Source organism: Larimichthys crocea, chromosome III, assembly GCF_000972845.2.
Source record: "Larimichthys crocea isolate SSNF chromosome III, L_crocea_2.0, whole genome shotgun sequence".
NCBI lineage: Eukaryota > Metazoa > Chordata > Actinopteri > Sciaenidae > Larimichthys > Larimichthys crocea.
In genome coordinates this window covers 48230496-48249176 of record NC_040013.1, presented here as the reverse complement: position 1 = coordinate 48249176, position 18681 = coordinate 48230496, and the positions used below count along the sequence as shown (strand labels likewise).

The 18681-nt window shown below is 41.7% G+C and overlaps 2 protein-coding genes and 1 long non-coding RNA gene across 8 annotated transcripts in view; all 3 read right to left on the bottom strand.

Moving 5' to 3' along the window:
* Nucleotides 1-264: 264 nt before the first annotated feature.
* ankle2 (ankyrin repeat and LEM domain containing 2) lies at nucleotides 265-11618 on the bottom strand. Of its 3 annotated transcripts, none has more exons than XM_010733293.3 (13): nucleotides 11487-11618; nucleotides 8906-9415; nucleotides 7257-7451; nucleotides 6756-6940; nucleotides 5932-6120; nucleotides 5710-5832; nucleotides 5236-5299; nucleotides 4720-4895; nucleotides 4504-4610; nucleotides 3711-3901; nucleotides 2553-3414; nucleotides 2154-2285; nucleotides 265-1260 (listed from the first exon to the last, which is right to left on the bottom strand). In XM_010733293.3, exons 2-13 carry the CDS (start codon nucleotides 9402-9404, stop codon nucleotides 1050-1052), a joined length of 2934 nt encoding a protein of 977 aa, XP_010731595.3. In that variant the 5' UTR covers nucleotides 9405-9415; nucleotides 11487-11618; the 3' UTR covers nucleotides 265-1049. The 3 variants fall into 3 exon arrangements, with proteins under 3 accessions (XP_010731595.3, XP_027129775.1, XP_010731604.3); XM_027273974.1 differs by lacking the exon at nucleotides 11487-11618 and adding an exon at nucleotides 11042-11428; XM_010733302.3 differs by lacking the exon at nucleotides 11487-11618 and adding an exon at nucleotides 10368-10512.
* A 346-nt stretch (nucleotides 11619-11964) lies between these two features.
* The window catches only part of golga3 (golgin A3), a 16373-nt gene continuing 9656 nt past the window's right edge, over nucleotides 11965-18681 (bottom strand). For all 4 annotated transcript variants that reach the window (XM_010733265.3, XM_010733273.3, XM_010733281.3 and 1 more), the window contains 10 exons: nucleotides 16429-16645; nucleotides 16155-16298; nucleotides 15791-15988; nucleotides 15553-15669; nucleotides 15191-15330; nucleotides 14967-15099; nucleotides 14730-14852; nucleotides 14359-14523; nucleotides 13696-13862; nucleotides 11965-13590 (listed from right to left, as the gene is read on the bottom strand). In XM_010733265.3, the coding sequence (XP_010731567.3) occupies nucleotides 13401-13590; nucleotides 13696-13862; nucleotides 14359-14523; nucleotides 14730-14852; nucleotides 14967-15099; nucleotides 15191-15330; nucleotides 15553-15669; nucleotides 15791-15988; nucleotides 16155-16298; nucleotides 16429-16645 (1594 nt within the window). In that variant the 3' untranslated portion in view covers nucleotides 11965-13400. The remainder of the gene's footprint in view (nucleotides 13591-13695; nucleotides 13863-14358; nucleotides 14524-14729; nucleotides 14853-14966; nucleotides 15100-15190; nucleotides 15331-15552; nucleotides 15670-15790; nucleotides 15989-16154; nucleotides 16299-16428; nucleotides 16646-18681) is intronic.
* Nucleotides 17220-17737, bottom strand: LOC113744449 (uncharacterized). The gene is made up of 3 exons (XR_003461532.1): nucleotides 17693-17737; nucleotides 17463-17578; nucleotides 17220-17249 (listed from the first exon to the last, which is right to left on the bottom strand). It is a non-coding gene; the product is annotated as an uncharacterized LOC113744449 (long non-coding RNA).

The window sequence follows — 18681 nt, the reverse complement described above, 5'->3', positions numbered from 1 at the left end:
GTTACTGTTGAGTTAGTTTTGAAATCTTTCTGCCCCCCAGTGTTTGAAAACTGCTTAATGCAGCTTTAAGGTGGTCTCAGACTGGGCAATTTAATTTTAAAAGACAAATTGGAAATTCCACTTTACTGATGGGTGTGTTTTGTCATTCATACTCACACTGTGGGAGATGATATTTCAGAGAAAAACAAAAACTGCACAGTCTAAGGCCGCCAGTAGTGGCAGAAAGGAAAAGTCAAGACATGTCCAGGAACCACCGAGAAAAGATGGAAAATGTATGCATTTATTGAAGAACAAAATAAAAACATGGAAGATCCCAGTTATCAGTTTTTCCCATGTTCGTCATCTGTGACTGACGCAGCCAGTGAGGTCGCCATTTCCAGATAGTTTACGCATGAGCTAGAGAGCGTGTGTCCAAACTGACAGAGAACTGGTCCATCATTTCAGAAAATTAAGGCAATTCCTGAACTGAGGAAAACATAGGAAATGGCAGTTGGTTTTAACACCATTAATAAAAACATTTAAATTTTGTGCTACTGACCAACATACAAAAAATAACTTTTAAAATATTGACATTTTACTTTTTTTTTTTTTTTTAAGAACATCTTCAGTGGGAGAATCCTGTTGGAGGATTCCACACTAAGATTTTAGTGATGAACTAACTTTGGGGAGTGCGGCTTGTATTTACGATATTCAAAAAGTTGACTCAGGCTATGATACAGGTGCTTCACACTTGCCACAAATAACACTACCGTCAATTCAACATGGTCCACACCCATACAGTACATAAATTATCAAGGTTTCTTTTTTCCTTTTTAAAGTCTTGAGTGTACATCACAACCCAACGTGATGAGAATTCCTGTATTACATAGGAGTAGTACCATACATCATTAATACAAATCTTCCAGACACTTGTGCATATTTCTGTTAGGTATGTGGTTTCTGAGCTCTGGTGTAGCCACCTTGGTGCAGCTGGGTTTGTAGTAGGGTAGGTGTGGTTGGGGTTAGAGGCTTGGAGAGGGTATGGCCGTACGTGGTGTGAGATGGGGCAGTTAGATAGGTGGCTCATTCAAGTGCTTGAGGCGGATGCGCTGGATGTAGCGAGCATTGGCAGGGCTGTAACGGCTGGGGCTGAAGTCTGGTGAGGTGGTGTGCCGGGCTGGACTGAAGCGACTGGTGGGAGACATCAGGCCGCTGACCGGGGAGCCGGGAGTCTGATGCTGCATCCTGAGTCGTGGTTTTACCACCGCAGGGCTGGGCCAGCTATATGACACACGGTAGGACAGTGGTTACGTTGACAGCATTGTTTAGCATCTTTAGCTGATAATACTAAAAGGTAAAAATAACAGATGTTACTGTCCTATAGTATAAAATGACCATAATCTAGTTGCACAGGGTTAACATGGTTGTTTATCAACTCCAGTGACTGAACAATTACTGTGCCTGTTGCCAAGATTTATGCTGCCGCCTCACATATTGGTGCAAACACCAGTACCTAAGGAATTATGTTTCCTATGACTGAAAGATTTTTTCTCTTCCACTTTTGTTTCTGTGAAATGGGACTGTTAATTCTGTCCATGTCTATCTGACACTGACCTTTTCATGTATGTCTATTTATAATGAAAAATGCTCCACACCCTGGCATTTCACCTCACCATTAATTCATAAAATGTCTCGTCACTAATCACAAAACATTTTTTCTGCAAAACTTGATGAATAATCTCAGAAACTGTAAAAATATACAGTCTAATATCTTTCGCCTGGCTTTGAAGTCTGAATACTGTTCCAAAGCTTTTGGGTTCTTGAGAGTATATAATTTTTCAGAGGCATTAAAGCTGTGCATGATACATAAAGGACACATTATATCTAACACTACAGTATCTGGAGGATTGTGCACATGTTAATGTAGTCAATGATATCATGGTTTAGCAACAATGGCCATGAATTTCTCTGATAAATTAACTCTTAAACTCAACTGTTTCCCCACACAACAAAAAAGTATTACAGTATTTAACCATTAATCTAATAATCTGATTTAATCAGCCAGTAAGACCAAAGCCTCCCTTTCTAGGCCACGGCACCATCATAAACAACACAAAGTGAAACCAGTTGACTGATAAGAGAGAACAATACGCACTGCAAAAAAAACTACTAACCTCTGCATGTCTGACACAGAGTACGACTTCATTGTGCTCTTCCACTTCTGAATGCTGGGAAACTTCTGGGGATCGATGTCTATGTCATCTATTGCTGACAAGACCTCTCTGTCCAACTTGGTTGGTGAATCCCTGTAAAAACACACAAGATTAAGTATTTTTATCATTGGAACGCTTTTGTAACATTTCTTTTATAGCAGTCGAATAGTGTGAGATAATATGAGAAGAATAAGAGATTATAGCACCCCCAAAATATCAGACAGGACTCTCCACTTATATCTAATTAGAATATCAAGTCTAAAGATTGTGACACATCATTGTAAGGAAGATTTCTCATCATCAGATATGTTTTTTCAACTTCTAATACAACCCTCTTATGACTTCTGCAGAGAAACTCACCCATCAATGAAAAGTCCTCTTTTAATGTGTGGTGGGGTCCTTGGTAGGAACTCATTGGAGTTATCTAAGGACTTATAGGAGGATCCAGAGGATCCTGAGCTGCTCAGGTCCCTGCCCCCATGGTCCCATGACTTGGACCTAGCACAGAAGTTGCGTCCCCCAGATGCTGACCCCCTAGTCCTACCCAACACCTCCAGACTCTCCTCAGCTTCAAAATACTCCTCTGAGCTGCCGCTGCTGCGTCTCTCCTCTGTTCCTCCTCCCTCTGTTCTCCAGCCTTGCCCCTCCACAGTCTCGCTGTCCGGACTGCTGTGACCAAGAGACAGGCGGTTCAGCCCAGAGCTCAGGTCTGTGGCCGAGGTGGAGTCCCGGGGCTCCCTCTGTCGGCTCCCGCCACTGCTCCTCCGTTCCCTGCAGCTGGTGGGGCTGTCCAGCGGCTCTTGTAGCGACATGCGCTCAAACTCCACCATGAGGTTGGAGATGGGCGACAGTAGGCAGGAGGAGGACGGGGACGTGCGGGGGGTCACCTTGTCCCCATTATGAGTCCTATCTCTGGAGGAGGGGCACGTCCCGTTTTTGCAGACGACGCCAGGTGACAGGAGGCCATCATCGCAGCAGCATAACAGGTCCTGCTCAGCCGCTGTTTCTATCAGGTCAGCCCCGCGGTGGTGCAATGCGATGGGCAGGATGTGAAACTCTCGGCCCCCCACGGCTCCCTTCAGGCCGTCCTTGGATGCAGCAGAGCAGGTGATGCTGGTGAGTGCGGCATTCTGCCGGTTCTTCATTTCCTCAAGGCTGATGTCATCACCCTCGTCCAGGAAGGCACCAACAGAGATGGAGTTGCAGAACTTTTTGAGCTTGCCTGTGACCAGGGATGATGAATGACTACAACATTACTTATTACATTACATAAAAATGACTTATAGTCATTATTAGAGTTTCATTTTACATTATAATTCTTCACGGCAGAACAATTTGTCTATTTCATATCTGACTAGAGGCTTTATCTGAGAATGTTACGCTATAATGTCAATTAACAGGACGATCTAGAGTATGTGTGGAAAACATTTCTTATTTCAGTAATTTATATTTTTGAATAAATATTATATATACTATATTTTTGAGATTTTTGCTCCGATATAGAGCAGGTGAAAGTACCTGGGGAGGGGGTTTTGAATCTGTTGCTGGTCTCATTTTCGCCAGTCTCTTCGTGAACCAGTGGGGTGAAATCCCTCTTGCTAAGGTACTCTTCCAGCTTGCGCAGCCCCTCGGACGATGACAGATCCACAAAACTGTCCAGAAAGTCCCAGTACTCAGCCCATGGATGGCCCATCCCATGAGCCAGGTCTCTGTAGATAAAGGATGAATTATCATTTAGATCATTACAAATAGAATCCAGTTATGTTTTCTATCTTAATAAAAATATTACTTTGTAAGAAAGTGAAAATATTAAAAAATAATGGCTAATTAGGGCTATGTGATGCCCCCCAGAGTGTGCTTAAAAAATTCCTTTGGACAAATATAGTTGAAGACTTACGGTGTAATACAGCAGCCCTACGATAAGGGCAGGCTAAAATGTCAATGACATACTGGCTGGAGATTACATTTGATAGGATGAACTTAGGAACCATCCTGTTATGTGTTAGGAATATTGCCAGAAGATCTAGAAAACAATAATCAGAGAGTATTGAGTCCTTCTAATTGCTAAGAAGATGATTACAATCTCCTGGCTGAGGCCACAGCCCCCCACAGCAGCACAATGGAGAGAGAAAGTTAGGGATGTTTACTATATAGAAAATATAACCGCAAGGTTACACTTGAAAATAGATGTATTCCTGATTAAATGGTCCCCGATTATCTCACATTTTATTTCCTTCAGCGTTGTAACAATATCTTTCAGAATACATCACAGTTATAAAGACAATAACGGGGAATGATGTTCTGGACTTGCCTGCCCACTCTCTCTGCCCCGCGGTCAGGATCGGACTTCAGAATGTGGTGGAAACGCTCCGCTCGGTCTCTGGGCGGCGTCTTCCAGGAGCGACGGAAATCATCTGCCTACAGAAAACCATATCGTACTGGTCATTAAATATTTCTAATGATGCATTGCACTGATGCGTTGATGGACTTGTGTAAACTTAGACAGGTATTCAGGTAAAGAACTTGCTTTAGAAGGACTCAGCGGGCCAGCAAAGGCTGTGACAGTCATCACTGGGTCCACTGGGCTTCTTGCATGCCACTCTCTCAGTGAGAGACTTTCTGAGGACTCAGGTGACCACAGGCCACCAATGATGGGCTGAGAGGTGTTGTCGGTTGCCCTCAGCAAAGGGATATAGCAGCGGTCTGTGAGACAATGGACAATTTAAAGTTCAGGGAACATATTCGATGGACATGACTTTAATTACAGAACAATGACCGCATGCATTTTCAATGAGGGTATCAGTGGGAATCAGACCTTAAGCTGGCAGTGAACTTCAAAACTAAATATAATTTAGTGTCATGATGTTTTCAGACAACATGACACCATAGCACCATTGCAAACAGGATGTAACATGCTGCATCTATTTAATCATGTATCTTTGTGTGTGAAAGTTCACTGAATGGCACCTGCATGTGTTCTTCAGGAAACAGGAAGAATAGGAACAAAAAGCTGTTATGTTTTAAGAATGATGTGCGTCCTTACCCTCCAAATAGTCACTTATCTTCTTCTTTATTTCTGGGGTTTTGTTTTTTCTGCTACAAATAAGCTGTGGAAAGGAAAAACAAGAAGTACAATTGGGAATATGTGTACAGCTGACAACACACAACTGTTGCTAGATTAGCTGGGGGAAAGATTTTGTGCATTGCTCATCTATATTTAGCCTTCCATGTGCAGTGAATGATTGTTGCCAAAAGATTTAAAAAGCAAGCTGAAAGGTCATGGCTTCAAAACCTGAGTAAGCATAACTGTACCTCCCTCAGCAACTACCAGCAGGGTGTCAGTGTTCAGCAGTACTGTGCAAGGCTGCTAGAGAGCTCCATAATTACAGTACATGTACACATTTATGAAGACCTCCTATGTAATAATCTCCAGCAACATTAACACAGGCTATGCTAAATGTGTCTTTCTCAGTATGCATGTTTGGTTAAACAGGGGTTAAAAATCAAAACTCCTTACATCACATGGTTTCTGGCCTTCCTTGTTCTTACAGTTCTTGTCAATGTCAGGATGCGAGCACAGGACATTGACCACGTCTGGGCACCCAAACTTACAGGCAAAGTGAAGTGGTGTTTCAAAGCCCTGGAACATACAGACAAACACACCATATGAACACAGCACATTCACTACTTCTTGAAAGAATCTAATTTAATCTGATTGCTAGCTGGTATGGTAACTTACAGCCTTATCTGGAGTGTTGAGGTAAAGATCTACAATGTAGCGGATACGTTTCTGCAGCATAACTTCCTGGTCATCCGGGTACATGAGGCGCATGAACTTTGGGTTTTCCAAAGTGTCCAGCAGCAACTGGGCGATTCCTGCCTGGTTCTCCTTGGCTGCCACATGCATCACGTTGTACCGGCAGCCCTCCTAACCAGACAAAACAGTGAAACAACTGTATAGATCAGGACATCCTCTTTAATCTCCTGCCGACAGGAAAGGGTGTTTCATTTATTTATTTTTTTCCAAAAGCAGCATCTGACCTTCAGCACCTGCTGAAATTAGGAATTTATCATCCGACACTTACTTCATTTTTTATGACACAATAGTCTGTATTATATATTATATATAAAATAGCAGAATAAAGTTTGCAGTTTTAAAATACCAACTTCTACAGACTGATTTAATGCTTTGAAAAAACAAAAACTATCATCACTATTTTTATTTGATTATGTGATGTCTAAGACTCTTATACAAACATATGCCCAGTATTATTTTTGTCTTCATTTTCACAGCTAATGACAAGGTCACTGTGAGGTTGGCGCTGCTGTAGAAAAGACGTTTACATATCAACAAATGACGTTCCAAATAAGGCTATGCATCTCTATTAATAGCAAAGAGTTCCACAGCGTTTGAGCCTGTTGCAGTTGTACTGTTGTGGTTTCTCAAACAATGCTTCCTCTTAACTTAACTACCGTATTGGTCCTATGTTTAGGACTGGTTTAGAAATTCGCAATAAGAAGCGTCTGCTCGACTCCACCAAGAGAAGAACTTTATGTCCTCACCTGCACAATAGTGGGATTATCCCCTGAGCCAATGAGATAGCGTGGATTGTTCCACACCAGCTCGTTGAAGGCCACCTCGTCGCCCTTCTCCACAGCTTTCCTCAGTTTGGCGGTCAGGTCCTGCGTGCGTGGGCTCTTGAAACTGTTGGCCCGCTCCCGGTTGATGGTATCAACCTCCATGTTGTCTGGTTTGAAGAGGGAGAAGTGAATGAAGGACAGATGCTGGGGCACACCAGGTTTGCACAATATTTATTTTAGGTACATTTTCCAAATTATGATGATCAGCACTGGAATTTAAGGCAGCAAAAAGAAGAAACATATCACTACAAAATATGCTCAGAGCGTTATATTGTTTCTAAGAGTGCTAGCCTTCTAACATGACCCAAGATCAGTGTGCCATACCTTAATAAAACCTCCATTGGACTTCTAATGAATTATACAACAGAGGGTATTGATTAGTGCCCTTACTACAGAGAGGTCTCAGACATTCTATCTACTTACCTTTACTAACAACCGGGCCCGGCTTGACTGGAGATACACAGGGTGTAGATTTGTTGGGAGAGGGGAAATAGTCACAGATCCCCTTAGCAAACTTCTCAGCAGCTTCACGGTTGGGAAAGGCTTTGAAGCGGGCTCCCTTCATCATCTTTACAGCTTGAAGGGCATCCTTCTTATCTGTGTACACATGTGCTCGCTCTACAGACAAAAAAACAAACACTGAGAATTTGCTTTATTTCCATTTTTATACGCAATGAGCATGTGTTTTTCCTTGTTTCATTTATTACTGTTTGTTAATGTGGCTTTTAAACTTCTGGCAAGTTAAAAAGCCACCCCCCCTTTCTGTCCTGTTAGCACGTCAAGTCATATTTTGATAACTACTTTTGCAGTTGCAATAAAAAAAATAAAAGCCTGCCTTGAAAGATTAACATTACGAGCATTGATTTTTGTGGTAGCTCAAGATTAATGTGATCAATACTTTGTTCCAGAGGTCCTTCTGCCCCGCTGTTTACCACCAGAGAAATGACAACAAATGTTTTCATCCAATTAGCAAACAGCATTCAGGTTCTGTATTTGTTTAGGTGTACTTTTCCTCCTACGCAAACACAGAAACTGGACAACAGTAAATATGAATACAAAAAAAACAAGTTGGACATTAGTCTTAAGTTAGTATAATGCCAAAGGTTTAACAGTTTTGTTTGGCCTAATGTTTATTGTGTATGCTTCCATCCTGTAGTTAAACCAGATGCAAACAACAATGCGTTTTTTCTGGGGCATTTCTGCCTCCATTTGATAGCGGTCAGTTGAAAGGTCAAAGGAAAGAATTGGAAAGAAAAAAGGGAAATGACACGTCATCCCTTCCACTGGAATTGTATCGGTTTGTGTTTTAACCTCCAGGCCACAAGGAGACCCAATAAAAGGATTAATCAGAACAACTAAACACATAAAAAACATGTAAACAAGCATGAATATCATTTGATGTTTGTGGAATTACACTGTATTTAGAAAAAGCACTTAACAACACTTGTCACATTCACCTATTCACACATACATTTATTCACTCACTCACTGAAGGCAGATGCTGTAATGCAAGGTGCCAACCACTTATTAAATTCAAAGTGTTCACAATAATACTCACTAATATACAGATTTAAACAAGACACCCTGTGACAAAACGCTGTACCAACTGAGCCACAGCCACCCATGAACACAACGTTACCACAATGTTGAAATGAAGTGTTACTTTGAATGAGTTACTGCTGTGTAAGTCCTTGGACCACAGAGCATTCATTTATACATCCTCCTCTTATGAACTGCCTTGTGCACTTTTTCCACTATGAAACTGCTTTTACGTGGCCAGCTACTTTACTGGAGGTTTATGTTTAGACTGATGATCAATAAACAGTATTGTGTAAAGTCCTCTCTCATTGAATACATTGAGATTGTGTGAAACGATGCAGGACTTACAACTACATTTGAGGTCTAGTCATGGTTTAAAAAGGTTTTTATCTCTTCTCAGCTAAAGTTTTTTTTCCTCCAGTTCTCAAATTCAAGACCATCTGGCAAGTAATTCTAAGCTGAGATGACACTTTTGCAAGCTCTCAATATCACACAGTATGACACTGCACAAAAGTAACAAGAGCCGCTCTTACCATTTCTAGCCAAAACATCCTCCCACAGTGGACATACTCCGTAATAAAAGGTTGGAGACGTTTGTGCCTGCTTCGAAGGGGTTTCCAACTTGGACTGACAGTTACTGGCTTGAGCAGAGCTTGTTGAGGTCGTCTTTACCGAGATCTCCTCTTCCTCTGGAGGGTTGAGACCCACGCCGTAGCCAAAGTCCATCTCTTCGCAGACAGTCTCAGGTTTGCTGCTTTTTGCAGCAGAAGTCGATACAACTGCTGAGGTGGCACATGACACAGGTTTGGCATGTTCGGCAATGGAGGCCACACTGCCCAAGACGCCTGCTGAAGAGCTGGTGTCTGATTCAGTAGCACTGGTCTCTGGCCCGGCCAAGACTCGGGCTAACTTCCTCTCAAAGGTGGCTCGGGTGGTAGCTGTGATCGGGCCGCACTTGACATCTGCTCGGGCAAACTCCTCACGCAGTTCATCAGCACTTAGCCCCCTCAGCCTGCTCAGAACCGCCTCCATGCTTCAGCTCCCTACAACACAACACACGCAATTACGACCAGCAGTTGTTAATAAACTGAGCAACCATATAGGGAAATGTGGTACTTTACTTAATATGATATCATAAAAAGTCAGACTTCTTCCAGAAAGATTTCTTGAATATTATATATAATTTAGACAAAATGAAGTGAAGTCTGATCTTGCTCATGTTACTTACAAATAACAACCCTACATTCAGAAATTTGTTTTGTATTATTTAATGTGCACTATTGATCAGTCATCGCTCAGAAAGCCAAACATTGGTGAAACTCTAAATGACAGAGTGAGTTTAGTGGGGGTTCAACAGCCTTCAACTGCACATAAATTAAACGTCATCCATTATTTCTAAGACTAAAACAAGCTGCCACACATTGTAAAATATGACAGAGACTGATTTTACCAACGAGTAGACATTTGCCCTTCAGTGCCGAGCATTTGCAGGCATGCTGCACAAATCTATTGCACAGCTCCTGTGAGCTCCATAGCCACAAAATCTTTTACAAAGATAAGTCATTGTAATACAATGAAGCAGGTGCCACTGAAGTCCAATGTGCCCATATCCATGACGTAACATACTGTATTGTGACACAATAATGTAGGACTAGCATCTGCTAGCTAGCTTGCTAACCCACAAGTCAGCTTTAGCAGCCGGGCAGTGTGCCTGACGAAGCTAGCACGAGTGAAACAGCTCAGGTGAAAATCTGAGCGGACAGAGTGAAGCACGCATCGTGGACCGGAACATTGACGATTACGAATACATGCAAACTGGATATATTAGGACAATATTAGTCGGTTCATTCGCATGCTGTCACGCCCAAATATGTCATTCGAGGTGGGCTTTCGGGCTGTAACGTAACGAATTTGATACGTCTTCGTGGTGATGATGCCGATAAAAATCAAAGAGTACGTGATGACATCTACTAACAAATGTGCACTCATACTCACCGAGGGACATTTTTATGTAATACGCGCGGAGCTGTGAGAAATCGCGGTTAGTTTTGCACAGATAAACTGTTGGACAGACACAAAGCTAGAGACGGTCTGGAATAGTCTCATTGTTTACAACATGTTCTGCGCATGCTCAGTTTCAAGGGAGGGCGCACGCTGCGTTTAGGACCAGTGGGAAAACTCGGAATATCGACGACTTGAAGGTGAGAGGCACCGAAACAACGTGACACTAAGCAACGTCCTGTCATTGTTGGGATCCTAACATCACGACGATTTTGTCTCACGGTCATTTATCTTCGGTAATCATAACATCTACTATAGCATCCTCATAAAGCAACGCTGCTTCTCGCAAATGACCAATTATTATCAACATCAAACATAACATTTGTTGTCAGAAGTCACACAACAAAAGCAGGAATTTCCATTAATGTACATCGGAAAGTTGTCAACTGACAATAGTTTTTATTGTCACAAAGTGGTCCGTGATTAAAAATAACAAACAAACACATAAAGAGGCATAAAATCGTATTGGAGTACATCTCTTATATTTCCGTACTTCCCCTAAGTTTTGAACGCAGCATCACGCTGTCCTATAGCAGACATGACTAATCCAAGGAAACGATAACCTGGCGAACTCCTGTTTAAATATTTCTTTTTAACAACACACTGACCTGTTTAAAATTCAAAAACATCACAACCCGGTGCAAATGCAATGTCGATGTAAACACCAAGCAGGAGAATATTCGCGTTGGCACAGTCCTGTGCATGCAGGCCAACTTGGTCAGGCATGTATGAGGCTAGCCAACAAAAGCTCACTCTGAAGACATCCATAGCACACTGAATATGACCATGCGGTGACTTATTGTGCGTTAGAGTCGGAAGCAAAGATAGTTAGAGTGAAGTAAACGACACGACCGAGTGAGGAAGTTGTTTCACAAGCATGCTAACAGTCGTTAGCCACTTAGCGAGGCAAGAAGCTAATCACCGGTTAGCAGTAGCATACGGTAAGAGCACAGTTTATACTCTTACCGTACACATAACCGTGAACATGTAGCACAGTTAACTGTAGTGGCCTGTTAGTTCAACATATTATCATTTTAAAACCAGCATGCCCACCTCCGCTCCTCTCTCCCCCGGTTACTGTTGCTAGGTGTCTTCTCACCGCGACGGTTTCAAAATGCTGAGAGCGAGGACCCGCTACTGTCTAACACACTGCCTGACCGAAATGACCGCTTAAACGTGGGGCAAAACAAAAAAAAAAGAAAAAGACTGAACTTGAGACATATTTATAAAGTTTCTGGAGACAAGAATTAACCGAATGAGCACAAACTGTTATGACGGATGAATAGTGCAAATTTTATGATAAATACAATCACATCTCTTAACACAAATGTTAAAACATAGGAATGAATCAATCCCAATCTTTGAAAAAAAAAAAAAAAAAAAGCAGATACAGCAAGGTTTATGCATTGAGCGCATGTGCCCTAGCAAATGTTATTACATACTACCCAACGTTATAGTGAAAGGTAGTTTGGAAGATACAGTCCAAAATATTTTTTCAGTACAGTATAGTAATATATTTCCTCAATAAGCATTCTTCTCAAACTGTTTATTGTCCCTTTGTAAATTCATAAGCATACAATGATTTGACTTTTTTTTTTTCAGTGTCAGTGTGGAAATGAGCACCAACACAGTGGCTGCAGCACAGATGCATGCAGAGAGTTACTGTATCATCCAATGACCCCCTCCACACTGAAAGTTTAGCGTAGGTGTACTAGATTTACCGTCAGCTTTCATTCACGATTTGTATTTGATATCTTGTAATTCAGCTTTGTTACACTATTAAACAATTATGATAACTTTACAATCATACAAAAAGAAAGTGTATTTATATATTAACCTCTGGAAACAATTAATTTATCCCCTTAGCCATGAAACAGCCAACAAGTATAACATCTGATTCAGGGGTAGTCCTTTTTTGTAAATACAGTATGTACCAAACGTAACAGAACATGAACACTCATCTCATTGCAACGGCTGTTAGAAGTAACATCTCTGCTTAATCTTACAATTGACTCTCTGTCAGTTCATCAGAGTGTGCAATGTCTGTTAATGTGACCCACTTATTTTACAATATAGCATTCTTTAGTAAGGATCTGCACACATATACAATAAACATATTACATCTTCAACACACCCTCAGCAGAAATACACTCATTCAAACCAGCCTAGTCCTTTACAACATATTAAAGATTGCTTAAGGCTTTTTTGCGTACAAATTACTGCAGTCCATGCTAGACAAAACACCTCCATACATAACTGAGATTAATGTTTTTAGAGTTTAAGAACCAAAGGTGATACGGTTACAACAAACTTAAACACTGCATTTTAACAAGAGGCAACACCAAAACAAAAATGACCACAATTGTGCATGACTTTATGAAAAGGAGTGATGATATTTCATTAACTGCTGCTTGGAAACCATGTGTATGTGTTACTACGTCTGTAAATTATAGATGAGCAACTTCACTTCTACACAGGCACAAAGAAATGGAAGAACAGTTCATAGCCAGTCTGTGCAGAATCAAGATTTGTTACCAAAAACACTCTTTTCTCATTAAGCAGCATCAAAGCCACTGATTTCATATTAGGAGCAGGATGACGCCTAAATACCTTTTAGTGAGAAAAACTGACGACTCAACAGGCGAAAACTGGCCAAACAGATCAGTTTAACAACTAGGTAGATAACAAAACTGAAGATGGGGAGTCCTCCGGAGAGGCTGTCAGATAGGTTGTAATTCTTTAACTCTAAATAAATAAAATTTGACAATAGCATAATAAAAATATAAACAGAAAAGAATAAAGCTATGGTATGTAAAGTATTACTCTGCGAAAGCACTTCTGTGCTGATGGGAGAATGCCAAATGTTGGCAGCAATTGTTAAGAAAAGAGAAAGGGAATAAGGGGCTAAAAGTGCCGTTGTGGATAAAACTCCACTCTCCCTCTATTGGCCTGAGAAAAGTTCTTTTGTTATGATTGCTGCGGTTCTGCTTCATTGTTATTTTCCACCATGTTACTAAGCGGCGTTGATGATTTGGAGATGTTGTTTTGAAGTCCCAGTTGAGCCAGTTCCTCCTCTGTGTTTGTCCATGAGCTCATTGACTCATGTACTGTTACTGTGTGTTCCTCCATCTGCTTCTGGAGGCTGTCCATCTCCTCCCTAAGAAAAACAAGAAAACAAACAAAGCTCAGCACGACCCATCAAAAAGCTTTGTGTATGTGGATCATGTTCATCCAAGTCAATTAGTTGAAATAAGATGCTTACTTAAGCTGCCGTAGACAGTTGTGCAGGTTGTTGAGGGGCTCCTTGTTGACAGATGTTGATGGTTTCAACAACTCATCCAACAGGGTGGCAGGCACCGGGCAGTCTGGGATCTTAACTGGCGTCACTGGGTTGGATGGGTTTCCTTCACTTTTTAGATCCATGCGCTGCTGCTCCAACAAAACCAATCATCACAGACATGTATTTAGTCATTTATCTTATTTGGCATTATACTTAGAATACTGGCCTTTAAATCTTTTTAAAGTGAGGGTGGGGAGCATTACTCATGGAAATTAATGGGTACTTGCCAGTCGTGTAAAAAACAAAAACAACAAAAAAAGAAACAGCCAACTCACTGCTTTCCATGTGAAAATGAAAAAATATTGACACACTTTTTCCAATTACTTCAGTTAGAATTTTTGTTAATACGGTCTGACAGGTAATGCTAAATAAGCTAACTTTCTGACAGCTTTCCTGCAAACGAAGCCAATTAAAGAGCAACTTAACACCAGAGCCAAGGTTGTAGGTCAATACTGGTTCATTAAATAAAAGCAAATACAAATACCACAAATATTTAGTGGTCTCTGCAAAAACATGGCTGGAAAGCTTGCTGACTAGCAATGAAACCGTCACAGGACAAAACAACCTGTCAGAGGGAAAACATACCTTCCTAAGACGGCTCTGTTTGAGGTCCTGTTTGAGTTGCTGGTTCTGTAGCAGGACCGTCTTCATGCTGTTCCTCAGCTCACCCACTTTGGCCTGCAGCATAAACTTGTCCTTCCTGGTAGTGCTCAGCTCCTCCTGCACTGACTCCAGCTCTACCTTGATGTTCTGAGGTAGAGAGTAATCTTTGTTATTAGAGACATTTTCAAAAGGGGGAAGGTGGTGTAATGACATTAATGCTGTATAGAAATAATTAGTGTTCAATACACCCTTCCTCTCCCTCTAGACACTTAACTATAGAAACATTTTCACCTCTTTTTAACATCTGGTTAAGTAGCATACTTTGTGTCCATATTTTACAAGCCGATACTTGCCTGCAGAGCTCTCTGTAGGTTGTCCAGCTCCCTGTGGTGACACTGCTCCATCATCTCAAGCTGCTGCTTCTGAGCCTCAATCTCCCTCTGCTTCTGCTCCAGTTCCCACTTTAGGTCCTCAACCTGAACAAGAGGTACATGTTAGATATCAGTGTGTCACAAAGAGTTATCCTCCAGGAAAAAGTTTGGTCAAACTCAGGCTGAAAATAATTTTAGAGATAGAGAGAGAACACTTACCTCTTGGTTCGTGAGGGGCTGCTTAGCCAGCTCCTCATCCAGTTGTTTCTGGAGGATCTGGAGATGTGAATGGGCCTCAGCCAGCTCCTCTTGGAACCTGGATACCTCCTGAGCGTGCTGCTCATCCTGAGCCCTGCAAAATATGACATATTCAATGATGCACAGGTACTGCAGATTTTGAAACAATGTTGAAATAAAAAGTGCCAAAAGTCAAATGCACATACTGTAGTTTCAGAGATTCACTCTGCAGAGCTTTGACCAGGTCCTCTTTGGCTTGCAGGTCCTTCTTGATCTCGGACAGCTCCATCATGGCTGCCCTGTAGTGTCGTCTATTATGGGCTGCTTCAGCCTTTGCTGCTGCCACCTAAAGGACACGTCACACCATTACAACCCGAAAGACCCCAGAAGAGTGACATGCTTCAGATCAAAGACAGGTGTTGACAAAAAGACAAAAGCTACCAGGGACTTACTATAGACACAAGGCTTCTTATGATGACATGCAAATGATCTACATATATTGAAATGATCTAATTTGAAAGGCAAAATAATGAGCAGTTGGCATTGATGTTCAGTACGGAGCTCCTACCTGTTCTTTCAGGTCTTTCACTTTGGTTTTCTCTTTTTCCAAGGCAAGCTGTAGAGTCTGTACCACTTGCTTCATTTGCTGGTCCTCTTCCTCTTTACGCTTCAGAACAGCTTGAACCTGAAGAATGACAAGAAGAAAATTCATAATCATTTTTTTTTTCTATTTTGCTATAAGGGTGACAAAACACAGGGTTAATCAAAAATATACCAAAATTATAAGATGCAAACTTATGTTTCACCTGTAAGTTGAGTTGGACAAGATCTGCCTCTCTCTTAGCCAAGGCAGTTTCCAAAATATTGGAATGCTCCCGCAGTGTATTGTGGGACTGTGCCAACCCAGCCAGTTTCCCTTTTTCATGTTCCAGCTCTAGTGCTAGCTTCTTGTTGGCGTCTTCTAACTTTCGAATCCGCTTCTTAAAGCATCGTGACTCTTGAAGCTGTGAGATCAGTTCATTTCATTAATACAAATTCACAGCATGCATGAACTGGTGGATTACAGAAGTGTAAACATGCTATCAAAAAATACTGTCAAAAAACATAATTGTTGAAAAAACACAAAATGACACAAATGACACAAAATGACACAAATCTATCATTGTTCACCTCATCCTCGAGCTCCATAACCTTCTCCTGGTACTCCTCCAGCTCTGTGGAGGTGAGCGTGATCACTTCCTGCAGCTCCTTCTCTAGCATGGTCTTACTTTTGGACACAACCAGCAGCTCAGCTTGCAAAGCTTTAATCTTCTCCTAGAAGACAAATAAAACCACATTGCATTTTTATATACACACTATATTTTATGGTCAGTTTTATCCAGGGTTATCTACAAGAAACATAGAAACATATAATGCTCTGCTGACTAACAGGTGTATACAGTACCTGTAAGGCCTGGCTGTTTCCCCCATCAGACACCTGGGCCTTGAGTTTGACCAGCTCTGCCTCAGCCGTCTCCTTGTCAGTTAGAGCTTCTTGGAGCCTCCTGCTCAGGATTCCCACAGCGTTCTCGTAGGCCTTGTGTTTGGCCTTCATCTCCTTCTGAGCACTGGTCAAATCTGTCCCCAGCCGCTTCATGCGTACCTTCTGCTCTGAGATGGCCCTATATGATACATATAAGAAATGAAGAAGTTAAAAATGTCCATGGAAAAATCTGATTCTTATTAATAGGCCATACATGCATACAACTACAAGATATAGACTACAGTTATAGAGACTAGATCTTTACAAGCAACGTTTAATTGACAGATATTCACAGAGTGTAATGGTATAGATCCGGGGTTCCCAACCCGCGGACCGGGGTCCGGATCCGGACCGGATCGCCATATCATCCGGACCCGAGATTAATTGTAGAATTTTTTTTTTTTTTTGACAGGCGCGTCTATTTCATGCCGTAACCTATCCAAGCACTGCACTGTGCAAGCATTGGAAGGTACCAACCAATCGTGTGAGAGTCATACTACCCATGTGATTCTATCTAGCCAATGAATTCAGAGCGAGGTGCTACGAGTGAGTCTCTGTACGAGCACAGTCCCCCCCCCCCCCCCAGGGGCAGAGTCAATGCACATACTGTAGTTTCAGAGATCACTCTGCAGAGCTTTGACCAGGTCCTCTTTGGCTTGCAGTCCTTCTTGATCTCGGACAGCTCCATCATGGCTGCCCTGTAGGTCGTCTATTTGGGCTGCTTCAGCCTTTGCTGCTGCCACCTAAAGGACACGTCACACCATTACAACCCGAAAGACCCCAGAAGAGGACATGCTTCAGATCACAAGACAGGTGTTGACAAAAAGACAAGATACGGGGACTTATTATAGACACAAGGCTTCTTATGGTGACATGCAAATGTCTACATTATTGAATGATCTAATTTGAAAGGCAAAATAATGAGCAGTTGGCATTGTGTTCAGTAGAGCTCCTACCTGTTCTTTCAGGTCTTTCACTTTGGTTTTCTCTTTTTCCAAGGCAAGCTGTAGAGTCTGTCCACTTGCTTCATTTGCTGGTCCTCTTCCTCTTTACGCTTCAGAACAGCTTGAACCTGAGAATGACAAGAAGAAATTATATAATAATCATTTTCTTTATTTTGCTAAGGGTGACAAAACACAAGGTTAATCAAATATACCAAAATTATAGAGCAGAACTTATGTTTCACCTGTAAGTTGAGTTGGACAAGATCTGCCTCTCTCTTAGCCAAGGCGTTTCCAAAATATTGGAATGCTCCCGCAGTGTATTGTGGGACTGTGCCAACCCAGCCAGTTTCCCTTTTTCATGTCCAGCTCTAGTGCTAGCTTCTTGTTGGCGTCTTCTAACTTTCGAATCCGCTTCTTGAGCATCGTGACTCTGAAGCTGTGAGATCAGTTCATTTCATTAATACAAATTCACAGCATGCATGAACTGGTGGATTACAGAAGTGTAAACATGCTATCAAAAAATACTGTCAAAAAAACATAATTAATATTCAAAATAATTTCTTTACATAAACAAAAAATGACACAAATCTTTGTTCATTGTTCACCTCATCCTCGAGCTCATAACCTTCTCCTGGACTCCTCCAGCTCTGTGAGGTGAGGTGATCACTTCCTGCCGCTCCTTCTCTAGCATGGTCTTATTTTGGACACAACCAGCAGCTCAGCTTGCAAGCTTTAATCTTCTCCTAGAGACAAATAAAACCACATTGCATTTTTATATACACACTATATTTATGGTCAGTTTTATCCAGGGTTATTACAAGAACAAGAAAAACTATAATGCTCTGCTGACTAACAGGTGTATACAGTACCTGTAGGCCTGGTGTTTCCCCATCAGACACCTGGGCCTTGAGTTTGACCAGCTCTGCCTCAGCCGTCTCCTTGTCAGTTAGGCTTCTTGGAGCCTCCTGCTCAGGATTCCCACAGCGTTCTCGTAGGCCTTGTGTTGGCCTTCATCTCCTTCTGAGCATGGTCAATCTGTCCCCACCGCTTCATGCGTACCTTCTGCTCTGAGATGGCCCATGATACATATAAGAAATGAAGAAGTTAAAAATGTCCATGGAAATCTGATTCTTATTATAGGCCATACTGCATACAAATACAAGATATAGACTACATTATAGAGACTAGATCTTTACAAGCAAGTTTAATTGAAGATTTCACAGAGTGTAAC